The following is a 13,097-nucleotide window of genomic DNA, read 5'->3' on the forward strand; positions in this document are numbered from 1 at the left end:
TGGTTTTTAATGAGCAATTAGGTTATTGAGTATTTGTTGCTAAGAGGAGACTAGAACTGCAGATAATAAGTTGGAATTGAGTATGTGATTCTGTGATTTTGATGGGCTAATGTGATCTTAAACCAAGGGAGCATGAGTCACCCCAGAGAGGCAGAAATAGCATAGAAGACTGCCTGGGAAAAGCTGGGGGAACCTTGGCTTGCTGTCGACCATATATCTGCGTCCGAGGTACCAGCAAGATATAGTTGAGCTTCTTATGAGCCTTCAATGTCCCTGCTGAAAGCAGGAGGGCTATAACGTCCCATTACCGACAAGCACTGAGCTCCCTGGGGACACAGTGACATCGGGTTTAACCGGAGCAAACTCTGCTCTCAGATATGCGATAAAACTGGGAATTACCTAATGTGCCCTTTGCAGTCACAATGATTTCAAGTTGGAAGCGCAGAGCGGAGCTACTTCTCACAGTGCGGCCAGGGTCAAGAGCCATCAGGAGCCCCGCGGGGAGGGGACCTGGCTCACCAAAGCCCAGAGAGGGCAAGGCTGAGGCGGCTAATATTTTGGAACAGGAATAAAATCAGACAAGCTGCAGTGCTGTCATATAGCATAACAGATGGATAATTAGATTTATATGAAGAGCTGTAAAAGTAAGTAATTAAATAAAAATACAGAACAGTGAATCTGCTGCAGCAAGACACCTTGTAGGGGTGCAGAAAGCCCCAGCCACAGTGGAGCGGGTGGCAGAGCCAGGGCACTCGTCTGGGACAACCAGAACGAGGACTTGCCCAAAGCATGACTGCTCCGGAGAGGAGCGATGTGAACAGAGGGACGGAGTCGAGCTGCAGCAAAACCCCTCTTTCTCCTCACCTCTCTGTGGAGCAGAGTAGAAGAGTGACTTACCAGCTCTGGACAATAAAATCTTAGGTGCCATAACACAATCAACTGTGCCAGATTGTTCTGCTGAACACACACAAACAACAAACTGACAGGCTGTATTTATATCCTTAGGAAAAAAGGTACCATGAAAATGGGCTGGAGATCGTACAAAGCGAGCCCAGGCAGGAATCCCACTGCCCTGGCACATGTGAGGCTCCTGAGGACACCCCCAGAGCCCCTCTCTTCTCCTGACCCTCAGCTTCGCCAGCACTGAGCTTTATTTTGGTGCCAGCACATACCCCCCAGCTACGTGAACGTCATTGCTGACGGCTGGGTGACTCGCTGGTCTGCTTTGGAGCGCGCTGTGCACCTGAAGCTCCCACCGACGCCAGGGCAAATGGAGGAGCGCAGCTCTCGAGCCTCAGATACCAGCTCAGCTTCCCCGAGTTTAATCAAAGACCCACAAACCATTTTATGATTAAAAAGCAAAGGTTTTTGGATTCTTGGGGCTATCGCCATCATCCTGTCAGCACGGAGCTTGAGGAGCCTGCAGAGGAAAGGGTATGAAACAGCATCATCAAGGCTAGCTCATCTTCTCCATTCTGCTGACGGTGAAGGATGGGCCCGTGCAGTCCACTCCGGAGGGTTTGTCAACCCTCTGTGATTTCAGGGCTGGACTGGTGACTCACGCCCCATGTGCAACGATCAAGGGAACTGTGTGAGCTCTCTTCCAGCACAACATGTTGAATGACTGATCCTTCCAGGTAGGTATGAGCAAGCGCTCCATCGTGCGTGGAGAAGGACATTACAGGAACTCCCCTCAGTGCTCAGTCACCCAAGCTAATGCTTTATTTTGAGGTGGATATCAACCTTAAGGCTATATGTACCATGCTTACAAAACACTCCTTACGCATTTCTGAAAGCCTGTTATTTTACCATAGGTCAAATGCATATCGGTGCCTAAGGATGGGGTCTGTTTCATCAGAGGCTGCATTAATAAAAAGTGAGTGATTCTCTACAAGTGCAAGCAGAACTCATTTATTTCCATGCCATTTTAGCCATAGCCCACAAAAATTGTGTTGATTTATTTTCAAAAATCACAACACAGCACGGAAAAAGAACAATATTGCAGGATTAATACCACATCCTTGAGCTCATCCAGTGTTTTTCATCACAGAGACTTCAAAGCACCCCCTGATTTATAGACAGGGAAACTGAAGCACTCCCAGGAGCATCGGCAGCTGCACCAGGGTGCAAGTGTGAGTGCTGGGCTCCTGCCTCCCCGCTCCTCCCCTTCTTCACACTCCTTTTCTCTGCACGCCTCCACCCTCCTGGCTCCAAAACTGAACTGGCCTAGGATGGTGGCAAACTCAGGAGCACCCAGGTTCCTACCTCGCTCTTTGTTGCTGCTGCAGGACCCCTGAACAAGACCCTTCTGCGACAGTAACTTGCAGTGGGGCAGCTTTGTATGGAAGCATTCCTGCAAGATCTGCCATATCGCACCGAGCATAATTCAAGGCATGCGAAGTTACTCAAATATTCCAACAGAACCTATCCACACACCTTAGGTAACACGAAAACACTGCAAAAAGCTGTCTGAAAGCACCACAGGAAGAAAGCCTTACAGCTAGCCCCTGGGCTCCTAACACTTCAGCTTATATTCTCCAACAGCAGTGAGTGCCTATCCAACACATCCCACTAATAATCTTGAGAGATGTTAAAAGATGGCCTGAGGGTAAGACCTTTGATTGTTATTCGCTTTATTTGTTTGCTTGCTCATTTGAGCTGATTTTTCTTTAAGACAAGTGCTAATATTATAAATAAAAAAAAGAAAGCCTTTGCCTGGTGTATCCCTGTTGGGAATGCCAGTGGAGCACAGGCACTCTCCAGCTCTTCCACGAGACACAAAGCGAAGTGTGAGAACAGGCACTTCACTTCTCTCCCTTCCAGCAGCATCTCCTCGATGCTCTGTCCTATTTTAACCCTGCCATCTGTTTCGCAACTCTCTGCATTCCTCCCGTAACCGAGGAAGGCAGTGCATTACACCAAGCAAATTCTTCTATGATCTCCCACCCATTTTGCTTATGGATGTGCCCTGGAGCACCCCCAGGCGCCACAATGGAAGGTACTGCTCTTAAACAACCGATCCACTCATTGCTTACAAGCCTCATCTCAACCCACCCCACTCCTCTACAGGGAAGGGAAGATGCTGGATCACAGGGAGAATCACACCCACTGTGATGTCATGTTTTAAACTCTGGCTGTTCCTAGTCCCACTGGGTTTAACAGTGCTATTAGAATCATTTTAGACTGGAAAAGTAGGTTTGTTTCACTGAGTCATGATTCAAAAACGAGACTTTGCTCCATTTACAAAAGCAAATCACCATCTTGCAAATGCCAAGCATAGATTTCAGCTCCAAAAGCAAAGCCTGGGGAATGCTTCCAGCCAGACAGAGAATGGAAAAGCTGCATCTGCAAAAGCTGGGAAACACTTTTTTTATTTATCTGGTCTTCATAAACAGAAAGCATGACCTGTGGAACACCAGCTCCTAGAGAAATCTAATGAACTCATTCTGCATCAAGTGACTTAATCATGCATTAATAGAGTGACAGCAGGAGTGCCGCCACAGGTCCAGGGACTGTGATGCTGCAACGCAACCCACAGACGATTCAAGCCAATTCCTGGGTGGGAAGCCCTCAAGGAAACTTGGGAGTCACAGAAAGCACCAGCAATTCTTTCTGCTTTCTGATTCATCCCCACTCAAACACCCACATGCCACGGCAGAGGAGGCTGGAACTGCTACATTTAGGATGACATTTAAAAATCAAGGTTGTGCTGCTGTTGGTCATTAAAAATCCAACAGCATTTTTCAGAAACAAGTGGGTACTTGCATCAGTGTCCCTGCCAAATATCAGCACAGCAGTAATTTTTCTAGCAGCTTCAGTTAAAAGGTAAAGGAAAATTGCACCCACCTATAATTACTGTTATTACTGTTGTTTTTTAAACATTCACTCTATACCTTCATATTTTCTAAATACAAAATAAGATGGAAACATTTCCCCAAGCCTTTCTAAGTGTCAGATTCATCTCATTTAACATTAGACACCTAAAATTCAGACATCTAGCTCAGACGAGCTGCCTAGGCTCCTTCATGTTCCAACCTGTGGTCTGCACATCCCTGGAGACCCAAACACTGTTTCTGTATTTCCATGGGACTTGCCCAGGCTAATCCAGAAAGGTAAATCTACAGTCAAAGGCTTTAGATTCACTCTAAAGGGGGCTGCATCTATTTTAAAAAGTGTCTGAGTAATTCACGGTCACCAGCAGTAAGCAGAAATGATGATTTGCCCTGTGGGAGATGGGGCTGTCTGACTCCTGTCTTACGATGGGATGATTTGTCTTTTGGAGGCTCTCTTTGGAGGTTTTTTTTTTGTCTTGCCTGGTTGGAGATGGAGCCTGGGTAGTTAGCTCAGGTGGACACTTGCGAAGCTAGGTGATGTGGATCCCATCTTCAGAGAGAGGGTGAAGGAAACACCTACAAATGCCTGAATCGAGCTGTCAAGAAGTTAAAATGACCAAGCTAGCTAATAAAGTATGGTAATAATGCAGTGAATTCATGTACATATATAAGAAACAAAGCCGCAGCAGGTACCACAGCTAAACTGGATGCTCAGAAAGGGCTGGAGCAAGGAGAGGAAGCACATTCAGAAAGGAACATTTTGCATAAAAGATTCAATGGAATAAGATAATTATGCAAGAAGGAGGGAATTTCAGCAGTGTGTCCTACATCACTGACAGATGGAGAGAACTGATACCTTGACAAAGAAAGCTGACATGCCAATTAAGTTTTAATGACCCTAAAGGCAAAGAGAAAAAGCCCTCATCTGCTATGGTGGAGGAGGGAGGCAATGGACAGACTTAGCCTGGCAATGAAATGGTTAGGAAAAGCCAGAAAGATCTCAAGATGAACACTGTCTCTGTAATGGAGAGCAGTGATACGGGCATCAGAAGCAGGTTCTGCGAGGCAGGAGATAAGGGCTTAATCACCAGGGCAGAAGAAAGCTCTGAGAGCTGAGTGGTTGTGGAAGATGAGATGCCTGGATTCAGAAACAGCTTGAATGTGAAGGGTGAAGGAGGAAGCGGGGTTCAATTTATTCAATGCTTTGGAACTGTGGAAAGACATACGCTACGCAAATGTTAGTTGTGATGATCACTTCCCACTGCTAGACTTCGTTAAGAGAGGATGGGAAGGTGACACAACCAGAAGTTCACACATGTGCTGCGAAGGCGCCGGAGGAGAGAAGACTTGCCAGTAATTGCCAGGATGTAAAACCCCACCAGTCGATTGCAGCCTAGTAAACAAATCCGGGTTTGCGTTCCCATCTGCCTTGTACTGAGGAGAGAGGGAAGCCACTGCCCGTTGGGTCTGCTGAGGGCACGGCGCACATTGCCAGGTGGTCCGCCTGCCCCAGGGGTGACGGAGTGCTGTGTCTGCCTCCAGAAGCTGTAGATGCTTAAGGAAATCATTTCAGAAACAGATGGTCCTAAACCAATGCTTCCTGCCCGGATGGACATTCATGAACCCACGTGGGAGCACCCTGCGCTGAGCTGGTGTAGAATATCTCCTTGCCAATGTCCATCAGCTCAGCACACAGCAGTCAGACTGATTTTGGGCCATTTACACAAAGGAGGTTGCCACGGCCTCCAGCTGAGTACACAAACCCTATGAGATGAGAAGTCGCCTGCTCTGCGCTAATGACTAATGACATGAGTGCATCATCTTCCCTTGGCCATCCCCTGGAGTGTGAAACGCTGGCCTCCTTCCCAGGCGGACCTGCTAGTACCTCCCGCAGACAATATCCACTACTGATTTGTGACGATGAGATCAGCATCCACAAACATCCTGCCTTCTTCTGTCCTTACTCACATCCTTCCCTTTCTGCTCCCCTCAGCAGCAAGGACACCAGCTTGCCACCAGCCCAAGGAGCATCAGTACAGCTCTTCATCCTCCCCCACTGTATGGGTTGGCTCTTCACCTTACCCCACAGCTGATGGTATCAAGTGGCACCAGTACAGCAAGGTGAGACATTCTCCAGGCTGGGCAATGCAGAGCCCAGGTCAACAGGTATCGTGGGTGATGTGACCCGTCTGAGCAGCTGTCTGGAAACCATCACACCATGGAGAATCAGTCGTCACACTGACCTACCTCCTTCCTTCCCACTCTTCTTCTGCCTATTGTACACAAGCAAGAAAAAATTCTCAGTTTGATCTCAATTGATCAATTTGAAATTCAGCAATGGATGTCATCTATTCTTCTCCCCCAGGAAGGCTCACTGGACAGTAAGAGTTGGAGTCAAACCGATTATCATGTTCAGAAACAGGACTTGGACAGGCTTTGTTTAAGTCCATCTTGCAGAACCAATATGTTTAGTTCAAATTCTCTCTTTTTGTGTGCGTTCTCTGAATTCCCCAAATGCAGCACGAATCTTCTAGCATGCTTGCCATGGGATGAATCTGGGCAAGTTCCCAGTCCTCAAATGCTCATCTATGTTTATGTCCTTCACACTGCGCTGTGACAGCACGTGTTGCATAATGCCTTGGGCAATCTGGGTCCACATATTTATGGCAATGGACCTCCGTGTTTCACGGCACAAATCCGGGGACCTACAGCTGACTGCGGACACGTGACTCATTCTTGAAATGTAGGCCACAAAGCTACTTTAGTTCTGCTTTTGCTTGTAAATCAGGGGCTTACATATGTAATTGGCCTAACCGTAAGAGCAAACAACAGCAGTGGTAGCACAGTGCCAGCAATTATTCATGCCTATAATAAATGCCTATAAAACTGAAAACCAGCCTTTAGAAATCTGGCTCCTCGCTACACATATGAAAAAACAAAAACTCATTTGCAGGGCTTGGTCAGTGGAGTTTATCATTTTGGGGGAGAGACTGAGGGGGGTAAGGATTTTTTTTTCTTTTTTCATTCTATAAAAACACCACTCATGCCTACGTTTAGGTCACAGATTATTTTGGCTACATTTCAGAGTTTTGGAATAAATCCAGTGACAGGCACGGAGGACAAATCTGCCCTGAGTATTCAGAGCGTAGGTCTCTGGGAACGAGCACAGCTGATCCCCATCCCTCGGCATGCGGGAAACAGTAAATTGTTTACAGACAGCCCTTCTTCCCTGCCTCTGTGCTGAGCCAGCAGCAAGCCTACAGATGAGCTGTCATCCCTGGAGATGACATACAATCACTGGCCCTACCACTTCTGGGCAAACAACCACACAGCGCTATTCCGTGTGAGAGCAGAGATACTGACCTGGTGTCTTGGACAGGTCCTACCAGTTAACGATGGCATCCTCACTGATAAATCACTCCTAGTCAAGCTGCAAACAGCACGCTGCCTCTCTTTGCCCTCTTCAACCAACCATGGCTATGTCTCACTGCAACAGGGCAATGCAGCTGCTCTAGGACTTGCAGGATGAAAGGGGTGTGGTGAGATCATTCTTTCTGCTGTGCATATTTCTCACCCACACCACCAGAGCAACTCGTATAAAACCCTTCTAGCACATTGCTGAAAATCAACATGGTCTTCCTTGACGGCAAAGACCCCACTGGCAACAGAAGTCCGCCCACTGGGTGGTCCTCACAAGCCCCGCAGACAATGCCCTGCTGAGATACTACCAATTTTAGTCCTTGAATAGCTTTAACAATTAGCAAGGTTGAAAGGTGTTAACACAGTGAGCAAATGGAGTGAGGATGGAGTGACTGTCAGGGAGCAGACCTGCAGCCCGGTGTGCTGGAAGGCACCACGCAGGTGCGGGTGACTTCCAGCACCCCTTCACACAGCAAATTAGCATGTCACCCATACCAGTGCCCTGAAAGGCAATGCATCAAGTCTTCTCCTTGGTCCCTGCTGAGTGAAACACACAGTCACCTATCATAAGATCCTATAGGTGCCCTTCCACGCACACCTCCTCATACACCCATTGGCCAAGGGCTTCAGGATCCATGGTCCAGCAGCTTTGCTGGTGTCACGTTCCTCCAGCATCACATCAGCCCTTTGCTTCCTCCACACTCACCAGGCAGCAGCAGATTTCTCCCATTGCAGCAGCAACTTGGAGCATGACACTAGCAGGGACCTTCAACATGCTTTGGACCTCCAAGGTTAAAAGGTCTGAGGTACTGACAGACTTCCTTAACCACGAATCAACCATTTTATATTCTCCTTTGGTATTTCTAGTTGTTTTTCTCCTGCTTTAAGCGGTGGCTGAGCATGAATGGGAAGAGCTCTGTAAGGACTGCTCTCCCTCTCTTCGCTATGTAAAGCTTCCCGCTTCAGAAAATTTTCTGTAACTACCAAGTTTTAGTATCTTCTGAAGGAAACAGTATTCATCACAGTTCAGAAGGGACCCTTTGGCCTAATACCCACTAGAAAAACTGCCAAACTGAACCTCCCATCTCACAATTAACAGTGACAGACTTTGCCATACTGGGCGATGTGGTGCTGCTATGACAACAGGAACGGGAGACTCGTTAAGGGTCTCATCGAGAGGGATAACAAGCAATCACGGCTCACAGAGAAGGCAGAAATCAGTGAGAGCTGTTGATATCACAACATTTTGCTGGATCGGGCCAGGTATTCGGTAAGCTTTGAAAGGTTGACTCACATTGTTACCGCACAGTCGCTGTGAGTGCAACTTCTGAGGACAGGCAGATTCCTGGGGAGTAGAGATGAATATTCATGAAGGAACTCAGCTTGGGAGAGGAAATGAATCAAGTGTGACAAATGCCGCCTATTAGGAAAAGAGGGTGGCGTCTATTTTTAGTGGAGTTAAGCAAACATTAAAGCTCACTCTCCAAGAACTCCAAATAATACCACTCGCTGGCTCTGCCTCTCCATCGCCCGATAAGAATTTAGCAGCACATTGCCACCAGCCAAAACCCACTCGCCTGAACAGAAGTTTTCCGACTTAGCCCCCGTATGCATTTTATAAAAATAAAAGTTTTAATCTCTAATCTGCATAGGAAGATGTTATGGTTTCCACTAGGATTTCCCCCCCCCCAAATCATAAGGCTTGAAGGAACCTTTTTAAGACAGAAGAAAACGCTTGCATTCAAATCTCCTAAAAGAGCACTCACACGGAGCTGTAATCACTTCAGATGCACAGAATTATCAGGAGGAGAAAATTCATCTCACTTAGAATCAAGACCCAATTTGAAGCAGAAAGGAAGAGGCTTGGTTTGCCGCCGTGCCAAGCACTCAGACTTTTCACTGAAGTCAAAGAAGCTACAGCTGCTCCGAGCCATTGAAAATCATGCCCAGAATCTCTAGCGAAACTTGTTTGCAGAGATGGCAGCAGGCTGATAAGGATGTTGACTATTCCAAATAGGCCCACGTTATTTTATATTTTTAGAGATACTTAGCCTGCCCATTATTATTATTAAGCAGAGGTGGAGTATTTACTGCCTGCTTCTCGGAAATCTGTAAAAATGCTGCCTTTCAGCAGGCTCCTTTTTTCTTCTGGTGAACATTAAAGAGTTTCCTTCTCTCACTTTTCAGGCTTATAAGATGTCCAATGAAATAAGACAACAGAGAGAGAATATTGCCTGATAAAAATAACACGATCCCCACAAAGCTATTTGAGACGCCTTGATCTCATAACCTAAGGTTCCAACCTGAGATTCAGACCCGAGCATTTGCAGAGGTCTTTCCAGGGTTGTCCTAACACTGTGAGCACTCAGAAGACCCCTGGGCAAGAGGAGAACATGAGCCAGGGATGAAAGACCCTCGCAGCAAACTCTCTCCAGGCTCAGTCCAGGCGCCACTGGCTCAGCTGGTCCCTGCCACGCACCAAGGGCCAACTCTTCCAAGTCAAAATGCCCTATTTCTTACCGACTCCTCCACCTGCAACACCACATGGCTTCTGGCACCTCTCCTGTACAGCTTCAAACATGGTCTTAAAGATGGCTTACAAAGAAGCAGCTCTGAAATTAGATGTGTCAAGTATTTATTATTGATATCTGTCTGCGACACCAATCAGGCTGAGGTGAAAATCAACAGCAGAAAGGCATAGTCTTTCCCAGAGCAGTCAAACCCTGGGAAATCTGTTGACTGCGCACACAGGCGGTATCAATCTCATCTATGACTTTGGGATCAGAGGTGGTGTCTCCTCCTGAGGTTCCCTCTCTGGCCTCTCCCTCCCAATTGAGTGTCCCCACGATTTCCCTGGCTTTCAGGTTACAAGCTCCCCTGTCATCTAGAGGGGAAGATGTCCACCATTAATGAAGTGTGGCTCATTACTGGGTGCACTGGGGCAACCTGCATGCCTAGCAGAGTGCATATGGCTAGGTCCCCGCCAGGACAACAGCCGGCACACGAAGCTCACCATACATCATCTCCTTGGCGCATTACAGTGTCATTTGTTAGTAAAGTTGGGCCCGTTGTCCTTTAGAGAGCACATCTCCGTCCCTCATTGCACTGGCCCTCAGCAACTGTTGCCATGGTTATTACATTTGAGTGCTTTTCATCAAGAAGATGCTGCAACTGCTGAATTGTCTCTTACAAGAGTTATTTAGGAATAACTAGTTAGTAAGTAGGAATAACGGGTTCAGACTGCCCACAGAAGCCAGCGATCCCAATTATTTTTGCTTTGATCCTGCCTTCTTTCTGGTCTCTGCCAGGTTCAGGTTTAAAGTGGGGGTTAGAGATAAGTAGAAGAGAGGGAACACTTCCTGAAGGGAAACGCACTCAGCTCTGCCAGGAGATTAAAGGTCTCTCTTCATACAAAGCCTCTGCTTTTCAATCAATCATAAATAGGCTATAACAAGGCACAGCAATCAACCGAGAAACATATATCCTCACCTGTCGGGTTCAGGTGGAGAAATGAGATGTATTTTCCAGCTCCATCATGTTAATTGTTAATCAAGATATTGTGGGCAAAGCCCAAAATCAGTTCATCAGTCAAGGGGAGTAACTGATGTCCCAGCGCTCTCCTCCTGCAAGGCGCGGGCTGTGCCTGCCCCGGCAGGCAAGAGCGGCTCTCCCAGCAGGCACCAGCCCACAGCTCTGCCGGGGGTGCCGGCGGTTCGTGTTGAGAGGCGGCCGCGTTTCAGACCCACTTGCAGCATCACAAAGTGAATGAATAAAGCCTGCTCCAGAAAGCGAAGGCCGTTTATGTTTAGCTCTCATTTAAAGCTCTGAAGAGTGACTGGGTAATGATGGAGCTGATTTCCTCCTGCAGATCGGGTCCCACAGCGCAGTTCGTTAGGCTTTTAACGACATAAATGCCTTTTTCTGCTCTGTGTTATCCCTGGCACAGGTTTTGGGTAGGGAGGTGCATACTGCAAGACCTGAAGAACACTGCAGCTAAAGGAGAGGCACGTGGAGCCCGCTGCAGCCTGTGTGTCCACTGGCACCAGCGTTTCCCAAATCCCATCCCGTTGCAGTGGAGGGGGCTCCCTCTGCACAGAGGGATCTAAAAGAGGGAGGAAGACCTCAGCTTAATTCACAGGATCAAGCCCAAGGGCAAGAAAAACATATTAGACATAAGCCAAGTACATCTCACACCTGGAGCCGAGAAAGCATGCTGTGCTGTGCCACGGAGACACTCAGCAGAGCTGCAGCACTGGGTTTTAAAAGGGTAACTGCCCAGGAGCAACTGGTCAGTGTCGTGGTTTAGCCCCAGCCGGCAACTAAGCACCACGCAGCCGCTCACTCACTCCCCCCGGGTCGGATGGGGGAGAGAATCGGAAGAACAAAAGTAAGAAAACTCAAGGGTTGAGATAAAAACCAGTTTAATAGGTAAAGCAAAAGCCACACACGCAAGCGAAGCAAAGCAAGGAATTCATTCACTACTTCCCATGGTCAGGCAGGTGTTCAGCCATCTCCAGGAAAGCAGGGCTCCATCACGCGTAATGGTTACTTGGGAAGACAAACGCCATCGCTCCAAATGTCCCCCCTTCCTTCCTCTTCCCCAGCTTTATATACTGAACATGACATCATGTGGTATGGAATAGCCCTTTGGTCAGTTTGGATCAACTGTCCTGGCTGTGTCCCCTCCCAGCTGCTTCTGCACCTGGCAGAGCATGGGAAGCTGAAAAGTCCTTGACTAGTGCAGCAACAACTAAAACATCCCTGTATTATCAACACTGTTTTCAGCACAAATCCAAAACATAGCCCCATACCAGCCACTATAAAGGAAATTAACTCTATCTCAGCTGAAACCAGGACAGTCAGGACACCTGAGTGCCTACCAGGGGACTCAGGCACCAAAACTGGAGCCACCAGCCTGGTGCAACGCCTGCCTGCTGGGGTTGAGTTCACCTCCTTGTACTGACAATGCAGCACATGGCCAGCAGAGAGCTGCAGCCCCCTCCGCAGCGCTACCCCCGGCGCTCCGACAAGCACGCCACCGCACTGCTCGGTGACCACCCACGGATGGTGAGCTCTTTCTTGTAAACAGACTGTACTTTCGTAACAGCCACATGCTAAAGACAAAGAACTGAAATTTGGATGATGTGACGCCCAGAGACATCGCGATTCAGCCTCTCCTGAGTTACCAAAAGAGACAGAAGACGACTTCACTTATTCTAGCTGAAGTAGCTGGATTTAAAGAAATTAAATTTGTCAGTTCATTAGTGTGTAACATAAGAATGAAAAATGCATTTCTAATTCCTGATCCACTAATCCACAATCCGCTGATCTGCAATCCCCAGAGTCCCCAGGGAAAGAAAAGAAAATCCACAGCAGCCTTGTTATCCCACAAGTATTATAGTATTTCTCTAAGATTTCCTGGCCAGGTCCTGCAGAAAGAGCTCACATTTTGTTAAGGGAGCCTTCCTCCCTTAACAAAATACACCCTGGCAAATTTGCTGCCCTGCTAGGGTACATCAGGGATAATAAAAACCAAATTGCACTTGTCAAAATAAGCGAACAATGGATATTTTGTGAGGTGCGGGCATGATGCTTCACATGTTTGCTCAGCTCCCCATTGATCTGCGGTATCAGCTCATTTGCAGCAGCCCTCCCACTCATTAGGACAATTAGCAAGGTCCAAGTCACATTCTTAACTCGGAAGTGCTGCTACTGCACTGCTGGAAGGGGTGCTGGCGCCTGTGAAAAGACTGTCCTGGCTGGACATAAGAGATGTGTCCCTCTACCTTCTTCCCAGCTGATATGCACCCGTGGACACTGCTCCTCATCCATTTTGCCCCAGGA

The 13,097-nt window shown here is 47.7% G+C and overlaps 1 protein-coding gene across 7 annotated transcripts in view; it reads right to left on the reverse strand.

Annotated features, from left to right (window-relative positions):
• Positions 1–13,097, reverse strand: part of SIL1 (SIL1 nucleotide exchange factor) — a 103,134-nt gene that overhangs the window by 13,125 nt on the left and 76,912 nt on the right. For 6 of the 7 annotated variants that reach the window (XM_075510068.1, XM_075510070.1, XM_075510072.1 and 3 more), the window contains one exon: positions 8,548–8,598. The exons of the other annotated variant lie outside the window; for it this stretch is intronic. In XM_075510068.1, coding sequence (XP_075366183.1) covers positions 8,548–8,598 — 51 coding nt within the window. The remainder of the gene's footprint in view (positions 1–8,547; positions 8,599–13,097) is intronic. 7 annotated transcript variants of the gene reach the window in all.

This window comes from Mycteria americana, chromosome 8 (assembly GCF_035582795.1).
Source record: "Mycteria americana isolate JAX WOST 10 ecotype Jacksonville Zoo and Gardens chromosome 8, USCA_MyAme_1.0, whole genome shotgun sequence".
NCBI classification, from domain to species: Eukaryota; Metazoa; Chordata; class Aves; order Ciconiiformes; family Ciconiidae; genus Mycteria; species Mycteria americana.